Source organism: Manis pentadactyla, chromosome 2 (assembly GCF_030020395.1).
Source record: "Manis pentadactyla isolate mManPen7 chromosome 2, mManPen7.hap1, whole genome shotgun sequence".
In the NCBI taxonomy this organism is placed as follows: Eukaryota; Metazoa; Chordata; class Mammalia; order Pholidota; family Manidae; genus Manis; species Manis pentadactyla.
This window is the reverse complement of record NC_080020.1, coordinates 111,419,707-111,446,131: the sequence shown is the minus strand read 5'-3', so window position 1 is coordinate 111,446,131 and position 26,425 is coordinate 111,419,707. Positions and strand designations below refer to the sequence as shown.

The window sequence follows — 26,425 nt, the reverse complement described above, 5'->3', positions numbered from 1 at the left end:
AGCAATACAAATGATTTTTTATTTGTAAAAAGTTACAAAACGATATTGTACAAAAATAAAGTCTGTAGAGAACTTTGGTTGAGTAACACAAACGACCGAGACAGATCAGAGAAATCAGGACTTCCAAAGAAATGCGCCCCTGACTGGATCAGGTGGCAATCGCAATGGTAAAGAAAAATCACGAACTTTACCCTTTTGTGGATTTGGTGGACTAATTTCTTCAGTTAAAAATTGCTTATGGTGTGTAGGTGATGCTGGGAACACGTTGTCAACACCCATTCAGTCCTAAAGCAGTCCTAAAGTCCCTGTGGGTGGGGACTCTTCATGGGGAGCTGGGGACTTGCTGAGGTCAACACCTGGGGACACCAGCCACCAAATCTGCCAGAACTGAGTCTCACAGATTATCCTGGTGTTACATCAAATTGTGCCCCATGAATGACCAGATGGCTGGTTATGTCACTTTTTTGAGCAGGCTGCTTCTCAGCAAAGTCCCTGCTCTGGCCCCAGGAAAGGGTGGGAGAGAGGCCCTTTTCCTCTATTTTTGAGTTTGCAAGGGGAGCAGAAAAGACAAAGTGGGGCAGAATGATGGAGAACTTGGGTCTTTGGGGGCTGGGGGAAAGATGTGACTACTGCTTCTTGGTTGCTTTGTAAAATTAACATGATTATTTGAGGGAGGCCAGTAGGTCATTTAATTGCTAAATCTGTGATACTTTTGGGTGACAGCCACTAAGGTAGTGATGGATGGTCTTGATAAAAATCCCTTTTATGAAATGTGGAACAAGCTCCAAGCAGGGCCCAGTGCCTTGCATATGGGCCTCTATGCCTTTCCTCTACGCAGTTATGCATATCATAGATAGATACAGGTGGAGGGAAGTAAGAGCTTAAATACAACACAAAGTGGGCCATGTGGCATATGGCATATCTGGTGATGGAGCAAAGAAGAAATAAAACCACATGCTGATGAGCTCTGCATGCTGTCAGAAGCACTCCTTCTCACACATTCCTTTTTAAAAAAATAAAAATAGGGAAGAAGCTGAAATGGGGGAAATTAATGAGGGCTTTACTTAAAAAGGTAAAGTAAGTGATTTTTGCCTCACGAAACACTTTTTAATACTTTGAAAAGCATGGACCCTTGTTCCCAATTAAAATTTCCTTTGTTACTTTTCAATGCATTTTGCGAGCACATAATACTTTGGCACCTTTGAAAAGAAACTTTAATAAATAAGGGAAAACAGAGAAACTCATTAGTGAACAGTAATAAATAACAATAACTTAAATCTCAATAAATATCTTCTCTATATTTCTGTATCTGAAACAGATGCATTGCATCGAGTAGCTTCTCTGGTCACTGGTGACCACGCCTAAATGGAGCTGGGTGTATGTAACATCTGTCTCTGTAAACCGACAGGCCCTGCGGGCGGGTCTCGCTGCCCTGTGCAGCTGGGGGCCCTCCCCACTCGCTCTCCTGCAAGAATGCTGCCGAAAACCACAACTGGTTTCCTGTTTCCAAGGACATAAAGGAAATACCTTCAGGTTTGTTTTTAGTCATGAGGACAGCCTTTTTGGTTCCTAGCCAACTTCTTCCTACCCACACACCATGTTCAAAATCAATCACCAGCCGTTCACAAAAACTGTACTGCTGGCTGTAGTAAACCTCAGGCTTCAAATTTCAAATTCAAAGGTTACTATCTCTGTGTCTTTGCTTTTTTTTTTTTTTTCCCTTTCCGGGGTATGTCTCCACTGAGTGACAGAAAAATAAACCTTTCTTGCTTTCAGCAGTAAAACATAATGACAAGGAATGACACCGGGATTACCGTTTCCCTGGTGTCTCCAGACATGTGAAAACAAACCACAGGAGATACACTGGTTTGGTTTCAAGTGCATCCGCAACTGTGCCCGTGACCAGGGACGGTGGGCTGTGTCAGGCATGACAATGGCAACGCTCATCCAGGGACACCAGCCCTGAGCTGCTGGTGGCATCAGCTGCCGCCCGGGAGGATCCAGACAGCAGTTTTCTCTCGCTCCTGTCCCGCTGTCTGCAGCTGGATCCCACTCTACCAGGCTCCCACGACGGCTGCCTTCCTCCTCCTGCTGCTCCTCCTCTGCTGCCTTGGTCCTCATCTTCCATCCGGGCAAACATTTCCTGGGAACCTTGGTCCCTTTCTTTGCACTGTAGCAGGAATGCAATACACAGCGGTCTCTGGAGCCGGAGTCAGATACATCCACACCTTTTAGCGGAATGCTTTCTTAGAATATGGTAAACCAGGTTATCATCTAAAAATGACAGGTCGTCATCGAAGGCGATGGGTCTACAACATGCCTGCCCTACTTTGTCACTAACCAGCCTTCTATTTTTGGATAAGTTTTTTAAGATTTTGTCGTACGTTGTCTCAGCTGTCTCGCAGGAGCCGCTGCAGTACCGAAAAATCAGTTCCTCCTTGGTTTCATAGCCCAAACCCAAGTCAGTGACATTTAAATGTATCGCAGTTAAAACGCAGCCCCGGTTTTTACCCCTCTGGCCTCGCCGACCTTTACCCCTGGAGTTCTCCGGGTGGGCAGCTGCAGTCTGCCGGTTCCGTTCTCTTCTAGGAAGCACTGCCATTTGTTTATCTGGTGATCTTTTCAGTCTTTTAATGGTGGCTTGAATAAAATCCATGACATCGTCAAACTGATCAGGATAATCCTCTGGCATATTGGCTGTTCAACAAGAAAACAGAAAAGGTCACATGAGACAACAGCAATGATCATTTCAAGCAGACATCTAGATCAAAGTGCCTCCGAAGTCAGCCAAGATTGGCCCCACAGGGAAACTCTCCACTTGCCAAGTGAAGTGACCACCATAATCTCCCTAGAACAGAAACTCTGCTGAGGGAAACTTATTCAGTGGGAAGAGGAGTCTACCATGGTGGGCAACACTTTCATGTAGAAAGCAAATCTTTAGAGGCATATTATCTATTTGGATAAGATCTGCCATTTTTAACAAGTTTGTGTTGAGGTTGCTGTGAGCAGGCTGACTGATCATTGAGGGCCACTTTACTTGTCTAACAACATAGTGTGAGCATAGCAGTTCTCAGACATGAGTGCAAATGAGAATATTTGTGAGCTGGGAGGCTCACTGAAATGCAGATTCCTGGCCTTACCCCGAAGAATTGAATTTTTAACAAGTCCTGGAGGAATTCTGATGTAGGGGATCTACTGACCATACTTGAAGAAACCCTGTCTTAGAGGATGAAGAAGGGATCATCTTGGATAGGGAAGACTTCCAACATTGCTACTTTCATCTGGAATACCCGGTGCTCTTCCCTGAAATCTCCCCAATGCAACACCATGGCTCAGTGGGCTGAGAACCGGCAGAACAAATGAAAAGCTTGTGAACTCAACTGTATTTCACAACTGCCTTAAAAAACATTAAGAGACTGAAGAACAGCCTATTTTTCACCAACAAGGAGATTAATTTACCATTTCCTCAGAACAGCATGACTTAAAAAAAAATGGTACTACTGTACAATGACATTTACATGTATCACAGTGATAAATGGGAGGAGATACTGTCTGTGGACAGGTGCAGCCTGACCCCAGGGCGGGGACCAGCCTCTGCCACAGGCTGTCACATGGCTCGCACTATCTTTGGTTGCAGACAGGACAAGAGATGTGCACTTTAGGGGGGCCACACATCCGTGATAGCATTTTGAGGTGATGCTTCTAAGATGTCGGAGACCTTTGGGTAAAAGCGTAAGTGAGCAACCTCTTCATGTTTTCTGCCGTTTCTACATTTACTATGGCTGATCAATAAGAGAAGAATAACTATTTGAATGATTTAATACATTTCTAAAAGAGGAAAGCAATTCCATCATTTTTTTATTAGGTACTAGACCTTTGACACTCTCCTCATCCCATTTTCAGGCAATTTAGTACATTTAGGGTTATGTATGGCTTAGAAAAATGTACCACAAAAGAGCTGTTTACAAGAGTGACTGTTCCTTACCATGGCCATTTTAAGGCAGAGGCAGATTACATCGTGCCTGACCATGTCAGATTGTTTTGTCGTGAACTGATTGTTACAATAAATATCAGTTATCCTATTGTGTAAAAAAACTCAGCTAAGGTGACTTAACCATATCTGTCCATGTATCATCTCTAGATAGATATTATATAAAATGCATAAAATATATGATATATAGTAATGAAAAGAGTGGGGATCGTGTGGAATCCCAAGAACACTGTGTCACCTGATACCTAAAATTCGACCTTGAATGGTGCTGTTGCAAAGAAGTCATGAAGCTGCTTCCGCCCTGGTCTGAGCCCCATCATCTCTTGTCTGGGTACCCACAGCAGCCCTTAAACTTCCTCATTTCAGCCTTATCCTCCTTCAGCCTATTTTTCCACCCAACAGCCAGATGACACTCTTGTAACTGTTAATGTCCTTCTACTGCTCCAAAGCCTCCAACGACCCCCATTTCTCTTGGAGTAAAAGCAAAAGTCTACACTGGCCTAAGGCCCTACTAGACCTGGCCACCGCCACCCCACCAGCCTTTGTCACCTCTGACCTCATCTACTTGTCTGCCCCTTCCTTGGCCTCCTTGCTGCCCCTCAGACACAGGGTTTCTTAGCCTTAGCACTACTGCCATTTTGGGCCAAAATCATTCTTTGCTGTGGGAGGCTGTCCCATCCTGTGCCTGGTAGGACATTTAGTTGAATCCCTGGCCTCTACCCAGGACATGCCAGTGGTATCCCACCCCTTATCCCAGTAGGGGCAAACTGAAGTGTCTCCAGGCATAGCCAAATGTCCCCTGGGGGCAAAATTAGCATGGGTTGAGAACCCCAGGTTAGACACAAGCAGGGACTTAGAGCCTTTGTGCTGGCTGTTCCCTCTCTGCTGGGAACACTGCTCCTGCAGAGCACCCAGTGGCTCACTCTCACGTCCCCTTCAAGTCTTTGCTCAAATATCACTGCTCAGTCCCACCCTGACTTCCCAGTTTACAATGCAGTCCCTCCCAAGCCTGAATGCAGACCCCTGCCCTGTTCTTCACTCCCTACCACAGTGTTTACTGCCATCCACACACTGGAGAACTTGCTTCTTGTGTTTGTTATTTACTGCCTGTCTTCTCTGATACAATGTCATCTGCAGGAGGCAAGGGCCTTTGCTTGGCTTGTTCACCATGGATCCTGAGTGCCTAAAATAGGATCTGGTCCCTGGAAGCCTTCAATAATTTTTTAATGAATTAGGTCATTTTAAGAAGGGGAAAGAATCCTTATTTTTTCAGGTGGACTTCAGCTGAGAACTGTACCACTGTGAAATGGAAGGCCCCAAAATAAACAGCCCACATCAACATGAAGCCTTGATGCCCTGAATGGTACAGTCATTTTCAGCCTGAGAGCTGAGCAACCACCTCAAAGCTCATTCTTTCTGGCCAGCTTCCTACAGTGTTTAAGTGTCAATGCCCACCTCCTCTGGGTTTTCACAAAGGACTCATGCTCCCTGGGACTCACATCTCCCCCAGGAAGACTGAAAAAGAACAGGGGAGTATTCTGAATTTATCATTTCTTCTGAAAAACTTTCTAACTGGACTTCCTTATGAAGTTTTCTTTCCCTTTTTCTTTAAAAACAAACAAAAACCCCTCCAAATCTTTAAATCACTCCATTTAAAGAAATGAACTACTTATATGTAAAAAAATGAGCTGCTTATGCTATTTATGATTTTTTTCAATTATGAACTATAAAAGAGGAAATTACTTGTGCTCAGTTTCAAAGAACTATGCCTGTATAGAAATCTGAATGTCTAAAACTGATAAATCAGGAGTGATTAATCAAAATACAAAAAAAAAATCTTCAAATTCCAAAAAAGACTCTTTTGTTTTATAAAAGGACTCACATAATGGGCTACTACTCAAGAATTCCTGATAGATTATTAACTTACCCTGGGACCACAGAAAGTTAAAATGGATCAAGAATCAACTGAAGATTAATCAGAAACAAGGATAAAACATTAAATGGGAAAACATTTGAGCAACAAAAAAAGTTCAACTTACACTGGTATAGAGACTCATTAATTTATATAATGATGGATTATATAATATTGTATTACTAGTTATAGCAATGATCTGAATAAGCATTTAAAATGTTCTTATTTGTGCTTAATACTTTCAAAGTTTCTGAAAAACATTTTCCCTCCTTTTTTACGACATTTTGATGGCATGGCCTTGTCCACTGGCTTTGCTTGCCAATAGAATATAGAACATCTAGTTAAATTGGAATTTTAGGTAAATAGCAAATAAAATTTTAGTATAAGCAGTCCTCAATAATGTTTGGGACACACTTATACTTTGTTATGAGAATGTGTTGTCCTTTTTTCTTTATTTTAAATTCCACTTGGCCTTTTCAAGATGATGTGTGTGGCAGTGGGAAGCACCAGACAGTTTGCTTTTGGATGAGGTGGTGGACAGATCATTAAGCCTGAAATAAAAGGCTTCCTGGCATCTGGGAAGAAGTCAATAAATGTTCGATGTGTTCATCTGAAGGGTGTAGCTAATGAAAACTTGTTAATATGGAGGTATTTATTTAAGCCCCAAGTTCAGGCTACAGGTGATTCTTATTGAGATAAAGGTTTTTTTCTTTCTTCCTTTTGAAAATAGGGCAAAAAATAAATATTTATGTTGGAAGTTTTATATGGATATGAATTTTGAAAACCAGAAACGGGCAACATTATATTTCCCAAACCACAAAGCAAATAGGCCTGTCTCTTCTAACTAAATTCCTAATTCCAGGCCTATTGATGCCAACTGAGTTCATTTATAGAGAGGCCTCAATTTATTAACAGTAGGCATTTAGGGGGCTTTAGGAAGCATGCACCTCATGGAGCCTATGCTTAAAAATTCTGCAGAAGCCTTGAATCTGCCCTGGCAAGTAAACTCCCATGGTGAACCAAGCAGCCCACAGCTGCCTCAATCTTACAGGAATTCACCGCACTGAGGGGAAAGTAAAGGGTTTGGGTTTGGATTTGTTTCCTAAATTAAGACTTGATGGCATATCACTTGCTTCTTCATCCTATAAAACATTTGGCAGAATGCCAGCTACACAAACAACCCTTGTTAGTATTAACTTCAATAGTAAAATACTTGCAAACCACCAAAGAGGCCTATCATTTAAAAAAAATAGGTCAAACACTTGCTCATTTCCCAGACCCACTTGGAGGATACATCTTGGAAAACATGTCCATTTAAAAGCTAAAGTTTTTGAAAACTTGAAATGCTCAAATACATTGAAGTCATCCTTCAGTGTGCAACCAAATATTTTGGCATTATTCTATTTAAAATATTTTAACTTTGATGTGTCCTTTGTATAAACAGCATTATTTAAACAAACGAAACCTTGTACTGGGGCATGCACGACTCTGGGAACACACCGTTCACTGCAGAGATTTGGCCTCCCTCGATTGGGGGAAAAAATAGTAAAATCACCTCAGTAACAAGGGACTGGGATATTGACCATTTTATTAAGTTAATTAAGTTTTTATAGGTACAATGGTGAGTACAGAGTACTCCTTGTAATAGCAGAAGTAAAAAGCACATAATTCAAAAAATACCTTGGTTAAGCTGGCATTAACTGAACAATATTTCATCATTCTATATTTTAAATAATAGGCTCCTTGATGCACTTAAAAATATCACCAGTGGACAAAGTATTCTCCTAAACATTAGATTTGTCTTAAAAACAGTACAGGTTAATTGTGTTTTAATCAAAAGGGTCAGCTTATACTTGTATTAGACTGTCCCCACCCTGGCCAGGCTGAGTCTAAGCTGGCCTTCAGCCTGCCTTCACCCATGGGCCTAGAGGAAGGCAGTACAGGTTGTATACAAACTGGGAGATAACCCTATCCAAGGAAAGAGGGGACGGATGCTAGTAGCCTCAGTGGCCCTCTCTTGGAGGAGCTGTCTTCCAGGCCAGAGTCAGCCTCAAGGATGCAGGGGCCCTGGAGAGAAGGCCCACATGTTTCTTGCTCTGGGGAGGACTGGCCTCTACTTCACCATAAAGCAAGCAGCTTCTGGGTACTAGCAGGGCAAGGGTTAATACCCTGAGCTTCCTAGGGGTGAGCTATTGCTTAAGCCAAGGCCACACAGGTGAGAGGTGTGTCTGGAACCAGTGCCCAGTACCCTCGCTCCAGAGTGTGCCTGGTTCTAGGTTGGGCTAGACCCTGGGTGAAGGCTGTGCTCAGGGCTGCTGAGGTTCTGGGCAGCCTGTCCTCACCCGTGGAGCCTCTCCTGAAGGCTGTCTGCAGACAGGACATGGTGGGGGATGCGGGGGGACATTTAAGCTGTACCCCACGTAAAGTACAAATTGCTCTGTAGTCCAGGTATATGAAAAATAGATGTTCTACCTAGACATACATACACATACATGTTTATATGAAAAAGATCAGCCTAAGACTGATATAACCTCTCAAGAAAATTCCTAACTAATGTCATACCTTAGAGTAAGTTATTTTTACTTCTCAATAAGGTACAAACATGATTTTCTTTCACTAATATTTAAGCATTAGAAGAACTACATGGTGGAGTCTTACCTTTAATAATTACTCACATTACAAAATTTTAGGTTCCTTGATGCACTTAAAAATATCACCAGAATAAAGGTGGGCTGGATGCCTACTTTCATACAACATTAATTTTAAACCCAACAACATCCCTACCAGGCTAATGTAGCTATCACATTTTTTAAAATTAAGGTATCATTGATATACACTCTTATGAAGGTTGCACATGAAAAATATTGTGCTTACTACATTCACCCATATTATCAAGCCCCCCCCCATGCCCCATTGCAGTCACTGTCCATCAGTGTAGTAAGATGCCACAGAGTCACTATTTGACTTATCTGTGCTACACTGTCTTCCCTGTGACCCCCCACACCATGCATACTAATCATAAAACCCCTCAATCCCCTTCTCCCACCCCTCCCCTTTGGTAACCTTTAGTCCCTTGGGGTCTGTAAGTCTGCTGCTGTTTTGTTCCTTCAGTTTTGCTTCATTGTTACACTAGTAGGGATCACATTTTATCTGCACTTTACAGATCAGGAAACTGAGGCTCAGAGAGGATAAATATTTGCCCAAGGCCACATGATTCACAAATGCGGACTCTGTTGGTTTGGTTTCAAAACTTGAACTTCTTCTAGTGCTTTAGGCCTCCTATTTGTTTTTAAGTAAACATTCTCCTGCCACGCAGCTTTTCCAGCCTGGCAGTGTGTGGTCATTTACTCAGGAACAAGGGCATGGAACAAGATATGCTCATTTTACCTGCAAACATTTTCCAAATTCAGAACAGGAAGTGAGAAAATATACTTTCTGTTGGAAAATTCAGGATGAACTGAGGTACATTAGGTAGATTCTAAAATTAGGCTGTCATGGGCCACAGAATACAGTGAGTTATCTCTAAACAGGGAAAAGCCATGCCTTTTAGGGGCATCTCTCCCATGCCCTGGTGCTTGCATATTACTCTAAGGCAGATCTGGCAACTTCCCAGGTAAAACCGGAAAACTAGCCGCCAAGGGTGGCGGCAGATTCGGACAGAGAGGCCCCATCTCCGGAAGCTGCTCACACTCACTCTGGCATCAAATGATGAGGCTCTTGCTGCAGAACTGGAAAGGACAGGGCCTGGAATTCCAGTCTGAGTTCGGCCCCTGGACTCGTCACTTAGCCTTCTCAGGTTGACAAGGCCCTCCCCAGTGCTGAAACCCTAAGATGCCGACAGCCTACATTTTGATGGGAAAGTGCTGTCAGACATTCATTTTCAGCCCCCTGTCTCAGGGAGAGGGGCACCTTTGGCCGATGGCCCAGCAGCAGTCTGCTCGGTTACTGCCCTCAGGGCCCCTGGGAAACCCCCAGCAGGTATTTTAGGTTCTAGCAGGTCTCAGCCTTTCCAATTTACCTCTTGGCTCAATGTCTTGGTTTACTTTTGAAATAATCACTAAGTGTCTCTCAACTTTTACCAAGTCATCTTCAAATGCCCTATTTAGAAGAGATGAAAACATGTGTAGAAAAGACTCTGCATTTGAGACCCAAGACATCCAGGTTCTAGTGGGCAGCACCCTTACACCTCAGTCTCCACCTGTAAATGTAAAGATGGAGCCAATGACCTCTGGAAAGATGTACTGTGCTGACAGGCTATAATCCTTTGGTCTCCATCACCCAAAAGTTGAACACTAAACTGGCCATTTTCTTAAAAATCCATGTCTTATTTATTTCTGTTTTTGTTGCTTCAAGCATGTTGAGGTCATGCCCAGCTCATGACTACAAGGCTAGACTCACCTACTGCAACTGTGACCGGATGGACCGGGAGCCCCACAGCTTGTTTGGAAGCTGTCAACCCTTGGTTTTATTTCACCTTCAGTGACTTCTGAAATGTGCAGCATTAGTCCATGAGAATGTCTCAGTTCTCTGAAAAATTATACTAAGTTTTGTCATCTGCTATTTATAAGTGTTAATTTTGCAACTTATTTTAACTAAAGAAATTAAAAACTGATTAAAAAGGTCCATAGGTTGGTTGTTGTTAAGCACTGGTTAATGCTGATGCATCTCACATTCTGTAATGACCGTCCTTACTTTCCAGTTTGGGGCAGAGTATTCATGCAGCATTGTATAGACCAACCTGGGCATAGGGTTAACTTCAAGAGGGGTCCGTGGCATCTATTTTCCTGAGAAACAATCACCAGCTGAAGCAATTTACAAAGTCATTGTGGCTATTGCCAGTGTGTTCTCTCCACGACCAGTGGTTTGTTGACAGTAAGGGATGACGAGGGTTTATTTGAAAAGTATTTGCGTTGTAAAAACACCAGTGTTTTGTTGTTTCAAAAAAGCATTTCTGGATCCTCTTAAGGCAGAAGAAAAAGACCAACCAGAATGCAAACCACTCCAGAATATAGAAAAAGGAAACTTGGGTAAATTTAAAAGCCACTTGGCCCCTCAAAATGACATTTTATTTACCCTCTCTACCTATTTTAACCAATATCACACATGCTTATTATTTCTACTAGATCTTGATTTTACCCTACAACTTAACTAAGAAAACTTGTCATAAATGCAGTGGAAATTATTCCATGAATACAAATGCTAAAAAATTTCACCTGGGGAGAGAGACAGACAGTATATTCACTTTGCTGTTTAGGTTCTGATTGCCCTGGCCTGATTTCCACCTATGTGGTCCATATTTTTATTATAGTTATGTTAATAATTTCAAAGTAATCCAGTTTGGCTCCCCCAGGGGGAAAGATGTCTATTCTCCTGCTTTTAAGTCAGGAAAACACCCACCAGGGTGTCCATTTGTCAGCTAAGCCGTGAACACCTGGTGTGAGCTAAAAGCACTCCACCTTCAGCCTAAACCTGCAGGCTAACAAGGGCACACCATGAGCTCTGCTCCTGCCCTGGTAAAAAATTCAAGAACAAGACAGGTACCCAATAAAATTAAGTGCACAAAAAGCCACTTGGGAAAATAATCCTTTGTGGTGTTATCAGAGGCAGGTAGTTTTTGAGGGGGAACCTCAAAGGAACTTGGAAGCAAAGGAAACTTCTCACAAAGCAATGAGCCCTGAGCCCTGCCTGCAGCCTGAGAAGCCCCAGAAGTTCCCCCCTTACCCCCTAACCCCCAGTCTGAATTTAGCTTCCCTTAGCCCTTCTCCATGGGCTTGAGCAAGAAGAGGAGGGACTAAGAGGAAAGGAAAATAAAGGGAGTGGAAAAAAAGTGTGCTTTATCATTTGATCCTGTTTGATAGAATCCTGTCAGATGTGAAGAGGGACTTTCTACTTCCCAGTGAATGAATTTACTGTGTTCTCAAAGACTCTTCATGTAATCAGTTATAAGTATCACTCAAAAATGAGTTCATTAAAAAATCCCAATGCCTGGCTTTTCTCTGACTTTCTGACAAGGCCAGAAGAGTTACATGGTTGTGTCTTGGATTGGCAGGAAGGGATCTGGTGGCACGGTCACTAGAGTAAGTGTTGGGCTCAGGCCGCCCTGAGTCCAGAGTCTGGCTAAGTTGCTTAACTCTGTGGAACCCTAATTTTTCCTTAAAATGGGGTTAGTCACACCTTTACCATAATGGAAGCAAAGTTTTCAACTTAGTGCCTAAAAGCACTTAACAAATGGTGCCTGAAGTAAGTCTATATGGCTGTCATGTCTGTGATAATTCTTCAGTGACAACTACATGGGGGCAGCAGCGAAGGTCAACATTGACCGCTCCAGACAAAGCAACGTTAACCCGAAGGAGATGCAGACACTGGTCCCTTCTGCACCTAGTGTGTTCCGCAGAGGAGAGGGCCTGGAGTCCCTGGCATGGTGGCCTATCGTCTGTGGGCAGAAGGTGCACTGCCGCTCTGTCTTCCTAGAAATGCCCGAAAATGAGCCATGCAAACAGCAACTGAGTCCCCAGCCCATGAACAATATTTTTGTGTCCTCTACGGCACAGTCAGTGTCTTCAGACTGAGGCACGTGTCCCTCTGGGGCACATGGAAACTCCACTGTGCTTATAGGCAGTCTTTAGAGATCAGTTTCTAGATTCTCAACTTCCACACATTCTGCACTCTAAAACTACTATGCTTGAGAGCTCTGCTGTGGCTGGTGCTCTTCTTCCATGTCCTTATGACCATAACCACCCTTCTGCCTTACTGGGAGGTCTGCTTCTTGCCATCTCCCTCATCTTACTGCATGGCCCCAGTCAGGGCATAAACACCTGCAGGTACCTGTGAGGACAATTCAGTGTGCATGATGTCAGTGGCTCCTGGCATGAGGATACATCATGGTGAACTTAGTGTTATGAGGATGTTCTCCTGAACCTAATCATATGGAAGCAATCACAAACCCACATCGAAGGGCAGTCTGCAAAACAGCTTTTCAAAAATGTCATTGTTGTGGGAAAAAAGTTTGGGAGCTAGTCCAGATTAAAGGAGAAGAAAAAGGCAGGACAATCAAATGTGATTTATGATCCTCGATTAAGGGAAAAGACTGTAGAGGACATCATTGTCACAACTGGGGAAATTTGAGTATGGATCAGCTACTGACACAGTATTGTGTCAATGATAAATTTCCTGAGACTGGTAACTGAATGGTGGTTTTATAAGATCATGTCCATGCTGAACTATTTAATGTTGTGTTTGCAACTAATTCTCAAATGGTCAGAAAAAAAAAGGAAGCAAAATGCTAGCAAGACATCTTGGTGAAGATTGGTGTTTGCCGTGCTATGAACACTTACTGAGGGAAATTCTCAAATGAATAAACTGAGAAATAGTAAAGTGCATGGCTCCATATTTCATTCTGGCTAGGCACTCAGGGCAAGGCTCTGTGGTTTGTCTGTCCATTTATCTGTCTATTCACCTTATAATTTGAATCCAGAAGTGTGATGGTTGTCATGGAGGTATATTAACATGTGCATTTGCACTGAAGATGAAGTTAGAGCTTTACTAACCAAAAAGTCAATTTATTTAGGCTGATTAGTTTGGTAATTTTCCAAGAATTGGATAAGCTAAGCTTGCAGCTCCAGGGCTGTGCCAAGAATATTTGAAGTATATACACAGTTCCTGAATGGGTTGGAAATTACATCTGGCACAACTCTTAAACTTATGTTTGCAGGTTGGCAAGCAAAAAGCTTTGAAGACTTTGAAAATGATGCCTTTTCATGTCCATTGCCTTATTAAAAGTGGGTTTTGTGTTTACTATGCTGACGAGTTGATTCCCAGTAGTGACCTAAGCTCTGCCCCTACAGACCTGCTCCTGTTCTCACTGTGGGGGTCGCTCTGGCGCTCGTGCAGTCACCTGTGGTTTCCTGTGTGAACGCCCACCTTCCCTGGGTAGATCCAGAGTGATCTGAGAACAAGTACCTCCCAGAAGGTCTCCCAAATGCTGTCAGCCTATCAAACATTTGAGCGGACCTCACTTTGTCCCATAGAGTTAGGGAGCCTTCTCTTACTGCAAAAAGCATCAGTGTTACAGGAGTACATGGATAAATTCATATTTCTTTCCTTAGAACATTCCGATCTGGGCTTTGAAGTAGCCGTTAATAATATGAACCTAGGCCCACTGAGGCCCAGATGGAAATTTAAAAAAGGCCTAAAGGAAATGAAATATTTTCTGCTTCTATTAGCTTGCTCCTTTGATTTTCCTGGAAATCCGTGTTTTAGAGTTAGTGAATTTTTAGCAAGCCCGTGTTTGTGTTTTCTTAATTTACTAATGTGGGAGCACAGTCTGTGTTAAGCCAAAACACACTGGTTTGGGGACTAGAAGTCTGGGGTTTGAATTCTGGTTTCACCACTTACTAGATTTGCGACCTTGAACAACTTGCTAGGTCTCGTTTCTTCATCTGTAAAATGGGGATAACAGTATCTCCTTTTGTCCAGTAGAGCTCAAACTTACTCAGCTTTGGAACAAAAGGTACAACCTATCTGCTAACTGAGGTAACCATATGGATAGGTAAGTGGAGCTATGACACTAATATTAAGTTTTGATGTGTAGCTATTCCCTTAGTTGAGGATTAACAGGTTGATTCACTTGTGCCTATGCCTAGAAGCTTTTTAATAACAAGGGCACAGTATTTCAAAATGAAAAATATGCTTATGCTACCTACTCCCTTCATGAGCAGCCTTGGTACTTGACAAACTTTCGCAAGAAAACAGCTTTGCATCGAGGTCCTATTCCTTGCCGCCTGTCTGCTCAAGATCCTCCAGTGTGCCCCACTGCCATCAAAAACAGCAAACACCTTCTTGTCCTAGATTTTTACAGCCTCTCATAATCTGGGTATCACCTACGAAGACATTCTAAATTTCACACCACTTCCCGCCACCTGTTCTCGGTACTTGGCGACGCGTCTGGCCTCCTCCTTGTGTCCACCACCTGCCCCTTCCCCAGATCGTAGTCAAACATTTACCCATGCTTCTCCCTAGTCTGGAATGTGCCTTACCCTTTTCCCTTTCTGTCCTAATTCCCATCTTTCAAGTACTAGATCAAATCCTCCCTCTTTCCTCAATTCTTTCCTGCTCTGATCTCCAAATCCCAGTGACCTCATTGCTGGGAATTCTTTCTATAACCACAGCTAATGTAAACCCCTGGTAGACACATCTATCTGTCTGACCATCAGTCCACCTACCCACTGACTCATCTGCCTATCCATAGTTTACAGTTAGATCATAAACTATTTAAAGTTCACAAGTTTGCCTTTTTATTGCCACATAGCATCTAGTGCATGAAAGACATTTAATACTTGCTTCTTGAATTAGTTCAAGTGTTTTAATTGAATGAAGGTGCTATGGACCCTTAAGTGCTAAATAAACAAAAATGAAAGGGACATTAGCAGGGGAAAATGCCAGGTAGCTTTTATTTTTATGTCAGTGAAAATAGAATCTTTTGAGCATAATTCTTAGGCTGTTGGATCAGCCTAAGGTCCTAAGACTGGCCAATTCAAATTAAGCCTGAAATAGATTTCTCTAAACTGCAACAGTTTGATGTAGGTCTCTAGCCTGGGGCCAGAGTGCGATGCTGGTCTCAGATTTCAAGTGAGGAATCAATGCCTCCTAAAAGCATCTGACATGAAATTTCTTGATTCCAAGAGCTCCGTCCCAGGTGGCAGAGCTCCTTTCCAGCTTAGTTACTTTATTATAATACTGCTCATTCATACAGATGCTAAAGCAATAAGAAGCAATAGGTGGATGGTGCTTATTTATTCTAAATTCTATGTCCCATAACATTAGATTTGAAAGGTTAACATTTAACCAGCTTATTGCACTAGAAGCTTCCTTAGCTGGATAACAATGGGCTGAAAGTTCACTAAACATATATATATATATATTTTTGCTGAATTTATGAGACATCTTAAAGTAAATATCCAAACAAACATTCTCTCAACACAGGTAGCCTCCAACCCACAGCCCCCTTATTACTTAGATATAAGGATGTGCCTGCCCCTGCTTCCTTCTCCTCATGGGGATAGAGGGTCTCCCTAACATGCCCATGGGAATCTGGTAGGAAAAATTCCACTGGGCAGGAAAATGCAGAAAGGGCTCAGAAAATGGGGGAAAGGAAGGAGCTGCGAAACCTGGGAAGAGCAGGGGGAGCTGACCTGGGGGCAGAATCCCAGGAAAGGCAGGCCTGCCTACGTGCTGACCAGCTAACTGACTGTGGGGCCCAAAATAGCCTCCCCACAAGGCCTGCATTTCTTTCACTCTCTGTACTATGTTGTGCCGCTTGAAATTCCACCATTTAGAGCAACATCTTGGCAGAGGCTGAAGTGAAAGGCTGTGGCGGGAGTTAAGTGTGCATTGAGCGCAAGGGGAGGGCCTTTTGGAAGTAGGTGAGTGGCAAGTAACAACTACGGTATCTACTTCTGGGGCATGGACTTCACAAAACATGACCTCAGCTAACTCTCACACCCAGGGGGCAGGCTTAATATTTTCCCTATTTTACAGGTGAGGAAATGGAGGTTTAAGAGATGTTAGGTAACAGCCAATTAAGTGAAAATGCTGCAGTTCCAGCCAAGGTCTGCTCTGAGTGTGTGCACTTAAGCTTCTGCTTGTTGAAACTCCCTGGTTTTTTGCTCTATGCCTACCTTCGGCAGATTATGGGATCTGGCACCCTGTGAAGAGACTCTAGTCTAATAATATTGTAAATCATCTTTTAGTTGTATCATGGTTTACATAGATTTTTGTGGGCTAGCCTGGCAACTTGATAGCTTGATTCATAAGATTGTATCTGTAGGAAATTTTGTGACTTGCTCCCAAACTGGTGGAATATAATTCCATTACATTACAATATACTGTAGATTGCCTGTAATTACAATTTAACAATGCTCAAGGCTTCTAGCTGGCTTCCAGTCACACAAAAAGCCCACTTGCCCAGCTCAAGGTTCTTCCTGTTTAGTTTTAGTTTGCAATGTGACTGAATTGTACCACACAATATACATTTACTAGATAGTATGTTCCATGAGTGCAGGGACTTTTGTCTGTTATGTGTACCAAGGATTCCCTAGCACCTAGGACAGTACCTGGCATATACAAGCACACATTAATTACTTGTTGAATGAATGTGTGCTTTTAGATAGCAAGTTCTTAAAACCACAGGCACTTTATGCTTTTCCTTATGAACACATTGAAGCTGTCACACACAGCTGAGATCTGGCATACTACGACTAACCTTTAATCAATTCAGACAAACCTGTGCAACATGGTTTTAGTTGTTCATTGAAGACTTTCCTCCCACATAAAGTGTTTTCTCCCATGTAGCAAAACAAAATGCTCTGTGTTTCAGTGGTTTGGGGGAAAATGTGGTCCAGCTTCAGCAGCCCTGCCTCCTGCCATCTGGGAACTTGGGCCCATTGCACAAGCTGCTCTGCCTCTTTAGGCATGTGGACCATAAAGGGTTTCCTGTGAGATATCAAGATGACGGCAGTTTTCACATTCTAGTTTCACTTAAGTTCCTCCCACTGTCTCATTGCCCTTTGGAGGAAGGACTGACTGGCAAAAAGCAAAATGAAAGAACAAAGATAGCTAAAGGAAAAAGTCATGGATGACCCCAAAGAAAATCACAAGTCCTTGAGGTTACACAAATTTGAAGTTGCTGTAGGAGGCAGCCACAGCCAACTTACTTTATAGCCAACCTCTAGGTGAACAAATGAGCCAGTTAAGGATTCTATCTTAACTAACTAGTTAAGGTTAGTTCATCCTGTGATGATGCTAGGAATAGAATTCTGGACGTTTCATTTCACACTGGAAGCAGCAGAACCTCAAGAGCAAGTGTGTGGTCAGGGTGCAGTCCAGCCCCCTTTGAACAGCGCAGAATGACTATTAAGGTGGCATGAAAGCGGCTTTGCTCAATTGCTAAGTTATAAGCATTCTAAAGGAAGGGGGACTAGTATTTATGGTACTTTCTATTTTCAAATGAAACAAATGACTTAATGTTTTTTCTACATAAGCCTTAACCAGTTGCATGGTGTACAGTGCAGGATATAAATGTCAGCACTGTGACAGGGCGTGTTGACACCAGTTGAATGTTCAAAGCCTGCACACTGTCATTATTCTCCCTTTCCTGCAGTGACAGCTTGCTACCGAATTGAACATACCTGGAAAGCAGTCAATTTGGCTTAGAATGCAGCTCAGTTTCTCTTTGGGAATGTTTCTCTTTCAAGTTTCCTCTAGGATCTATTAGGTCTTCCCATAGATAACACAGAATTGGGTGGGTTCTGCTGGTTCAAATGTAAATACAGTAGTTAGACTCTCATCCACTGATGACTTAGCATCAGTTTTAGAAAGCAGAAGTAATCTCACTTCCCCTACAACATGGCCTCCCACAACAATCAACAGGATTAATGCTGCATTGCTGGCTTTGTGACTGGTGGTATTTTACATGAGGCACAGATTTTCTTAGGGTATTATTAAGTCGTAGTGATTCTACCCTGACTGGACATTAGACGCACCTGGGGAACATCTAAATATCCAGATGCTCTGGCCACAACACAAACCAATTAAATCAAATCTCTCCAGTTGAGGTCCAGCATCAGTATTCATTAGAGTTCCCCAGGCGATTTCTGCGAGCAGGGGTATGTTCTTTTGACTTTCTTCCCAAAGGATTGTTAGGGCAGGAGAATGAAGGTCGGGGGGCAAAGATCGTAGGCTTATTGTCACTTCCAAGTGGAACAACCTTCCTTTACCTCACAGCTGTAAACTGTTCACTGCATTCTAAAGTAAGGAAGTAAGTTGTCCAAAGTCACAGGTAGTTCAAAGCAGAGCCAGACCCAGGAGCCAGTATCAAATAGGCCTAGGTAGATAGTCTATTAATATGCTAATTAAGTCTTCATGAATTAGCTTGGTAATCAGTCACAGTCATTTTTCTCTCCTGAACATCTGGGCAGAGAACTATTATCTACCACTGTGTTCCTGTTCCTCTGGCCTAGGCTGTTTGGATGAATGAGAAGGTACTTACGTAGCTCTCATGGGTATTGCTTTGAAGACAATGGTACAGAGGGGAATTTTGAATTTAAGTTTCTGTTGGAGAAACACACACTGAGATGGAAATTTGTGGTTGAAATCAAAGCCCTTTAAAATAGACTTATACAACTAATGGCAGGAACTCTGGGAACAGTTACTTTAATTCCAAGGTGTCAACCATGTTCTCTTTCTGACCCTGAGCTACTCTTGAAGTCAATTTGCCTTAGAAAAAATGAACTTTTTCTCTTTCATGGAACTTCTGGAAGAAGATGCTTTTATTGTTGTAAATATGCATAAAATAAGTACATCACATTTCCTGGGCTATTTTTAGCCCTAGGCCACAAGTTCTGGGATACTCATAGCATACAGCTGACTTGTGGGGCCACTTCTACTTTACATGATCAAAACATGTTTCAAGTGCAAAATAGCTAGAGAGGTAATAGGAGAGGGAAGTAGGTAGGCTGACGTCCTGGCTACAGCTCCCTATTGCTTTATTTTGGGGTTGGGTCAAATTTTCTATTTCTACCTTTGTTACCTCTATACCTTCCCCAAAAGCTCTGACTTGTAATGTAGCGTATCTTACTGTATGCAGCAGAAAAACCTTTGAAGAGTGGAGGGTAAATTATACCCAGTCATAGCTGACATGCCCTAATAAAGTGCTACCTAAAATACTTTTGAGAGGCAAACACAGATTTATTTTCTAATATGAACAACATGGACATCTCTTAAGAGTTAACATCCTCATGTGTAAACTATGGCTTTTCCCCCTAGTCCCAGCTAGCACTATTTACCATTAAGTCTTTCTAGAACTGAAACTTTTCTGAACAGATTTGACACTGCCCAGATGCTTGTTCTGGAAAATGAGGCCCCTCTGTGTTTTCTCTGACTCTGGCTTCGTTGTATAAAACCTTGGCCTCTTCCCTTGCAAGGGCAGTTTAGGATGGAAATGCAATTGTTTTCAGAATTCAACACAAGCAGGCACATCCAAACAGATAAAGGGCTTTGGAAGAAAGAAAAACAGGAGTATGTGTATATATGATGGGAAAATGAAGAAAAGGGGCAAACTGTGTTTTGCTGTGGTGGTGGTAGTGGTGGGGAAAAAATCTGTTCAATGGAATGATAAACAAGCAACATAAAAATTGATACCCTCTGTGCAGGGCAAACCAGCATTTGCCATACACAGACTAGGCCCCGGGACCTTGGGCAGCAGCCCCTGGGAAGGGTTTCGGCCAGCGCGGCTCTGCTCGGGAGGGGCCGCAGTGTCGGCCCGGCTGGCTGGAGGTGCGTGCGGGCGGCGGGCGGGGAGCGGGGGTGGGGGATTATCTGGCGCCCCCCCCGCGGGGAGGGAACGGTTCTTACAGTCACTGCTCAGCGCCAAGGGCGCGCGGCGGCGGCCGAGGGAGCGGTCTTCGGCGGGCGCCTCGGGAGGCCTCTTACCGGCGGGCAGCGGGAAGGAGGACGCGGTGTGGAGCAGCACCAGGCAGACAGCCACGACATCCCATAACTTCATCTTAGAGTCCCGACCGGCGGCGGCACCTGCGCGGGCGGGCGGGGGAGAGACCCCGTGAACGCACGTTAGGCCTGGACGCTGCTCTGGGCGCGGCAGCCCCGCGGGTCCCGGTGCCCCCCTTCAGACTCGTCACCGCCCTCCTCCCGGACCGCTGCAGCCCTGCGGTTCCCTGGGCATCCCGCCCTCCTTCCAAGTCCCTAGCTCGCTCCCCCTCCCGAGTGCGCCCCAAGCGCAGTTCACTCTCGGCGTCCAACCCACAACTGCACTTGTCTTCCTTCACCCGATTCCCGGGGTCGGATTTTCCCAGTACCGCTGCCCCGGCCTGTACCAGTAACTACACTACGACACCTGGGCAACGCGGTGACACCAGTACTGGCGCGCAATTCTCCCCACCCCACCCCATTCCCGGGGGGCGACCGGGCAGCCTTCACCTCAGGTCCCTCGCCCCAGCCAGAGACCTGCCCCCGCGCCCTCCGGCAGTTCCCATTAGGTCCTGGGAACTAGACCTCGACCCAAGGAAGCGATCAGCCTTTCATTAAAGGAATAAAATGAAGTGTACTCTGCCCGGGGTCCTGATTCTGCTCTCAGCTAGGTGGGGAAAGGCTAGGTGGCACCACTCACCTGGCCGGCGTTTCATTCCTCCCACATGAGTACGTATTTTATCGCCAGAACAAGAAATTAGTGTGAACTTGGAGACTTTTGGCCTGTACAGGTATATCTGCGTTAAGTTACTTAACTTCCTGAATCATCAGCTCTTAAATACTCCCACCTCTTCAGGTTATAAACATTAAATAACATGAAAAGGCCTCAAGGCACATAAAGGATGCTCTCAATAAATGTTTTAGCATTGCTGTTAGGTAGGGATTGCATTTGTCTTGAAATTTTTAATCCTTCGTGGTATACCCGAACACCTCTTTCATTTTTTGCAGGTTTGCAAGATTCTGGCCACAAATCCCTTCGCCTCCCAGAGGCGTCCCGCCCTCTTCGCGTCCTTGTCACAGTCACTCCTGGATCGCTTTACCCGGTCCCTGACTCTGCGGAGGCTCACACGCACCACGGCCTGGACGGCGAAAGCGCGCGCGGCGAGCGTTCAGCTCTTCACAGAGAGGGGGCTCCGTTTGGTTTCTCGGTGCTCACACCCCTAGGAAGGAGGACCACCGTCCGGGAAGGCGAGAAAAAGTCATCTCCGGGCCAAGCCCCACCCAGTTAGGTGAGGGGACCCGGGCACCTCGGGGTGCGATTTTACCTAGTGACAATGTTCCAGTTTCCAAGGGAATTCTCAAGTAGAAACCACCAGATTCATGAGGTGCTTATACCCCGCTCCCCAAATAAAACATAATTCTAGGAAAACCTCGACCTTTTTCCATGGGAGAGGGTAAGGCAGTTTCAAGGTAAATGTAAAAACCTCGGCGCCTTTCCCTTCTGTTAGTTCCCAGGCTTGCCCGCCTCCCCTATCTCCATCCAGAACTCCCGCCAGGGTTCTCGAGCAGGCCACCCCGGGAAGCGTTTAATTCGGCAGCCACCTCCCACCACTGCAGAGACGAATGCATTTTCCATCCCCTGGGCGTCTGTTAGCTACGCAGCTGTTGGGCTCAGGGAGTTTGTAGGCACTAGGAACCTCGAGCAACCTGCAGCTCCGGGCGCCTCATGCAGTGCTGGCTGGTTTACAAACCCAGGAAAAGGCAAAGGCTCTGGGTTCGGGCGCATGGGGCCCGGCCACACCGCACCCGGGCCTTGCAAAATGAACTCAGCAAGGCGCCTTGGCAGAGAGGACTTGGGGGACGCGAGGCCTCCCACCCGGCCGCCCCAGTGCCAGCTCTTGGTGCGTGCGAAATGGCTGGCGGCCCCGAGGCGCAGGGAGGCGCGGGGTTAATGCGCCATTCCAAATCGCGGTGCCAGTCGGCAGGAAGCGACAGAAGCACCAGATTTCCCTTCCGCATTAGGAGGGTTTTTCCTTTTTTCCCTGCTTGGCCGACGGAGGGCTTCTTAAATTGGACGTGGAGATCCTCAATTATAAGTGTGGCGAGGCTGGCAAAAGGAAACAGTGGAAAACTCCCCGCCTCGCCAGAAGAGGCTCCCGGCTCCCGTTCCCGCCCTCGGCCGCGAGCGGCGCAGGCCCCGAGAGAGCTCTCCCTCCTCCCCCGGGCGGGGAGGGCGCATTCCTCCCTCCGAGCACCGCCGGGGCCGGCTCCGGTCGGCGCGGCTCTTAAGTTTCCGGCATTTGCTGGACGGAGGAAGAGGGGGGTCCCGGGGCTGAGCACACACAGCGGTCTGCTAGGACTTCTTCTCACAGCTCGTCTGGGCCCTCCTTCCCCTTACACCCCCCCCGCGGCTTCCCTGTTGGTCTCTTTAACGCTTTCTCAAAGTGAGCTGTCCGACTGGTTTCTGCTGCAATCCGCCTTTGCTACGCGCGCGAATTGCTCAAGGAGCTGCCACGTGCGGTAACCAAGCTCCTCTCCTGAAGTCGCCTTCGCCAGGGGCCCCCGTATCCGTTCCGGTATCCCACAGGCTGGTCCCCTCGCTGCGTCCGGGACCGATAACGCCCGGTAGGGCAAAAGGGGCGCGTCGCGGGCACCGGCACCTGGTGGTCCCCAGGCCCCGGGAGGAAAGGACGCCCAGGGGAGCTGGAGGGCCCGTGGAGGTAGCCGCTTGCCGTGGGGCGCTTCTGAGTTCCCAGCACCAGGGGGCACCAGAAACCGCCCGAGTCCTGCGGCGCCCATGCGGCCGGGAGACTGTGTTGTCATTTTAAGTATGAAACCAGTGAACAAGCACTCCGCCTACAATCCTCCCCAAATCCAAATGATCCCCGGAACTTCTGGATGTCCTCACTGGTCTCCCAGCTTTTCAGGCTCCTACCTCTCCATCCTCTCCCCCTAGTTCTGCTTTTGGTACCTCACCTGAGTTGGTTTCTCGGTAACCTGGTTTTAAAAGTCCCTCTACCCCGATCCCCGCATCACCATGACAGCTTCACCACGAGTGAGCTCTCCCCACTTGCCAGTGCCCCCCGCACCTTGCTGTGGCTGGCGCGCTGGGAGGTTTGTTTGAGCTTTGCCTTCAAGATCCAGGTCTCAGGGAGAGAAAAAGGAGGGAGGGGACAAGGCGGGCGGAGGTGGGGGCGGACTGTGACTCGCGAGTATTCTTGTAGGGTAGGGGTAGACGTTATTGAACGATGTATTGCTTTTCTTAACTGTGCCTTGTGTCCTAGACTGACAGAGCACTTATTCTCCCCGTAACTGTTGAGCCAAGACCCAGGAAAGAAAAGAAAAAAAAAAAGAATGAGGGACGTTTTCTGCAGAAAGCTTGGGGAGAGATCTGTTAAAGCCCGAGGGCGTTTTCCAGGTCTGGGATCGCTTGAACCCCTTTTGAGAGTGGGTTGGGAACGCTGCGAACTCCCTGGACACCTGGCCCTTGTCACTTGTTGAAAAGGGGACAGCCTCTGTTCTCCGCCAAAGCGAAGGCATGGTGAAACAGCAAGGGCGAGATCTGGTCCTGGCCGTGCGGAAACCCACAGCCTCCCACTCTAGGGGCTTTGCGGAAGGAGGTGCGTGAGCGAAGTTGGAAGTAGCACCTCTTCCTTGGACTCCTTAAGTGTATACCCAAAACGCTGAGGAAGAGTCGAGTGCGTCCTAACGTATCCTGGGCAGGAGCCGGAAGAGTTGTGTTTGTCCCACTAATGAGCAGAAAAGTTGGGGACACGGGGTTGGGCAGCACCCCCGGGGCTCACACTTCGGCTCTGCGGGCGGGTTTGCTACAGCCAAAACTAGGGAGGCGCCAGGAGGCTGGGGGGTTCCGGGGAAAGTCCATTCTCCCCCCGGATAAGGAAGGGTTCGTTTTCACCGGGAGGGGCTAGAAACCAAACCACGGCGAAATCATCCCAGTGATGCAAGGTAGTGTGGGGGGTTGTTACTGAGGGGAGCGGGGGTGGCACAGAATCCAGGAGGAGAGAGATCATTAAAATAATCACTTCAAGAGTCTGTTCGAGGCGGAGTCCTGGACTGCCCACGGAGCCCATCTTCTATCCTGGACCGGGAGAGTTAGGGCTGCGAGCATTATTAGGAAAACGTGCAAGCAACAGGGTTCCGCAAAGGGCGAAGAATGTAGCTTGGAAAGAGCGCACCTGGAGGAGGTGAGTCCTCTATTTTTAGGTTCTCTACATCTTTGAGGCAGTCCCACCCGGGGCCTGCACTTGCCCCCGTAACAGACCCAAACAAGCTCAACAGAAAGTTATGCTCCCGGCGAGGATCTCTCCACAACTGCACGTCCAAAGGGACCACTTTCTGGTAGCGGTGGGTTCAACGATTACCCAGCCCCGCACCGTCCCAGGACTTGACAGAAGAGCGCCCCACCGAGTCGGCGAGGGAAACGGCCCCTCCCGGACATTCCGGGGTCCAGAGACATCGGGGCACAGATCTTTACCCACGTGGACAGGCAACCTGCTCCTCTGCAAGGCCAGCCTCTCTCCAGTTCAACCTCTGTCTCTCTCTTGTCTTCCCGGCGCCTCGGTCCCCTTTAGTGTTTCCTCTTTGCAACCTCACCGCTAGCTCTGGGGTCCAGCCGTGCCCCTTCTGTCCCCCGCGCTCCCCAGCCCGCCGCAGCGGCGGGCAACGCTGGCGCCCCCCGCCCCCTCCGCCCCAACCCACTTCCCCACGTACCTCGGATCCGGTCTCCGCAGACCCCCAGTTGGACATTAACTCCAGGAGACCCAAGTCCCAGCCAGGAAACCCATCCGGGCCAAGGGTAGGAGCGCGGAGCCCCGCCCGACAGGTCAGGGGCAAGAGTTCGGAGTCCTGGGGCCGCTCGGGGCAGCGAGGGCGCGCAGGAGGCGGCGGCCAAGGTTCCCGCCGCCGCCGCCGCCGCCGCGAGGAGGGCGAGGGATGCCGACAGCCCCCCGCTGGCCCCCAGCACCCGCAGAATCCGAGGTCTGAGCAGCCGCCGCTGCTGACGGTCCGGGGGTGACAAGGCTGCGCGCGCCGCGGTCTTGGCGGGGGCTGCGCGGGCCCGGGGCGCGGCGGGCGGCTCAGCTGCGGCGGTCGCGCTCTGCGCCTTCTCGGGGCGCAGCGCCTGGGAGCTCGAGACGCGCCGGGCTGATGCTGCCGCCGGAGCTGAGGTCTTGTCTGGAAATCCGAACGAGACACCACGTCAACCGGCGCGGGGAGTCCCGTGAAGACATGAGGGCGCCAGGAGCGCAGGCTGGTCCTTGAGAGCCCGGGCCGGGGGATCGGGGGGTGGGTGGGAGGGAGCGGAGGCGCGGGGGCCCCGGGAGGGGAGGGTCGGGAGGCGGCGGTGAGGGAGGGAGAGGAGAGCAACGAGGGAGGCACCCGAGCTCCAAGGCGGGGGCTTGGGGTGCGAGTGGGTGACGAGAGGCACCCCTCCCGCCGTTCAGGCAGAGCGCTCAGCGCGTGGAGACGCGGCCGGGCTCGCGCCTGCTCCTCGCCGGGTAGGTCCGGAGGAATGTGTGGAGCTCGGCGCAGGCCAGGCGAAGGGGGCAATCCGAATTTGACCGCGATGTCCGCGCCGGGCTTTGCCCCCGCGCCCCGCGCTCGGAGGGAGGGCGCTCTGTCAGGTGGTGGGCCCTCCTAGTGCCTGTGGAAGTCTTTCGTTCCCCTCGGGTGTCTAGCCCTCTGGCTTTTCTGCACGGCAGAAGGCGGTGGCGAGAAGAGGATCTGCTTGCCGGAGTTCTCCGAGCACTACGGAGAGATGTGGAGCGGCCCAGTCAGGGAAGCCCAGTGTTTGCCAGGGGCCGCTGAGAGTGGGGATGAATTTATAGAGCTCTCACCCTGTGACGTGCCCTCCAGTGGCTTTTCTGATTCGCTTTCTGACCTAAACACACATTATTTAGTCCCCATGCTAGGGCCAACACGGTCTCCAAATATCTGCTGGCTGAAGTCAGAGGCTTTGCATATCATGTATTACATGGCAGGCAATGAAGAAGGCTTCTGAGGCCGGCCGGCTCCTCAGTCCT

The 26,425-nt window shown here is 47.1% G+C and overlaps 1 protein-coding gene across 1 annotated transcript; it reads right to left on the bottom strand.

Moving 5' to 3' along the window:
• GDNF (glial cell derived neurotrophic factor) lies at positions 1–25,596 on the bottom strand. The gene is made up of 3 exons (XM_036886065.2): positions 25,116–25,596; positions 20,313–20,489; positions 1–2,697 (listed from the first exon to the last, which is right to left on the bottom strand). Exons 2-3 carry the CDS (start codon positions 20,461–20,463, stop codon positions 2,213–2,215), a joined length of 636 nt encoding a protein of 211 aa, XP_036741960.1. The 5' UTR covers positions 20,464–20,489; positions 25,116–25,596; the 3' UTR covers positions 1–2,212.
• Positions 25,597–26,425: the final 829 nt, after the last annotated feature.

Bases quoted from the DNA above. Each gene is read 5' to 3' on its own strand.
- GDNF (XM_036886065.2), bottom strand. From the start codon at position 20,463: ATGAAGTTATGGGATGTCGTGGCTGTCTGCCTGGTGCTGCTCCACACC. The intron at 2,698-20,312 runs GTAAGAACCGTT...CTTGTTGAACAG, and splicing joins CTTGGCGCTGAGCAGTGACT to CCAATATGCCAGAGGATTAT.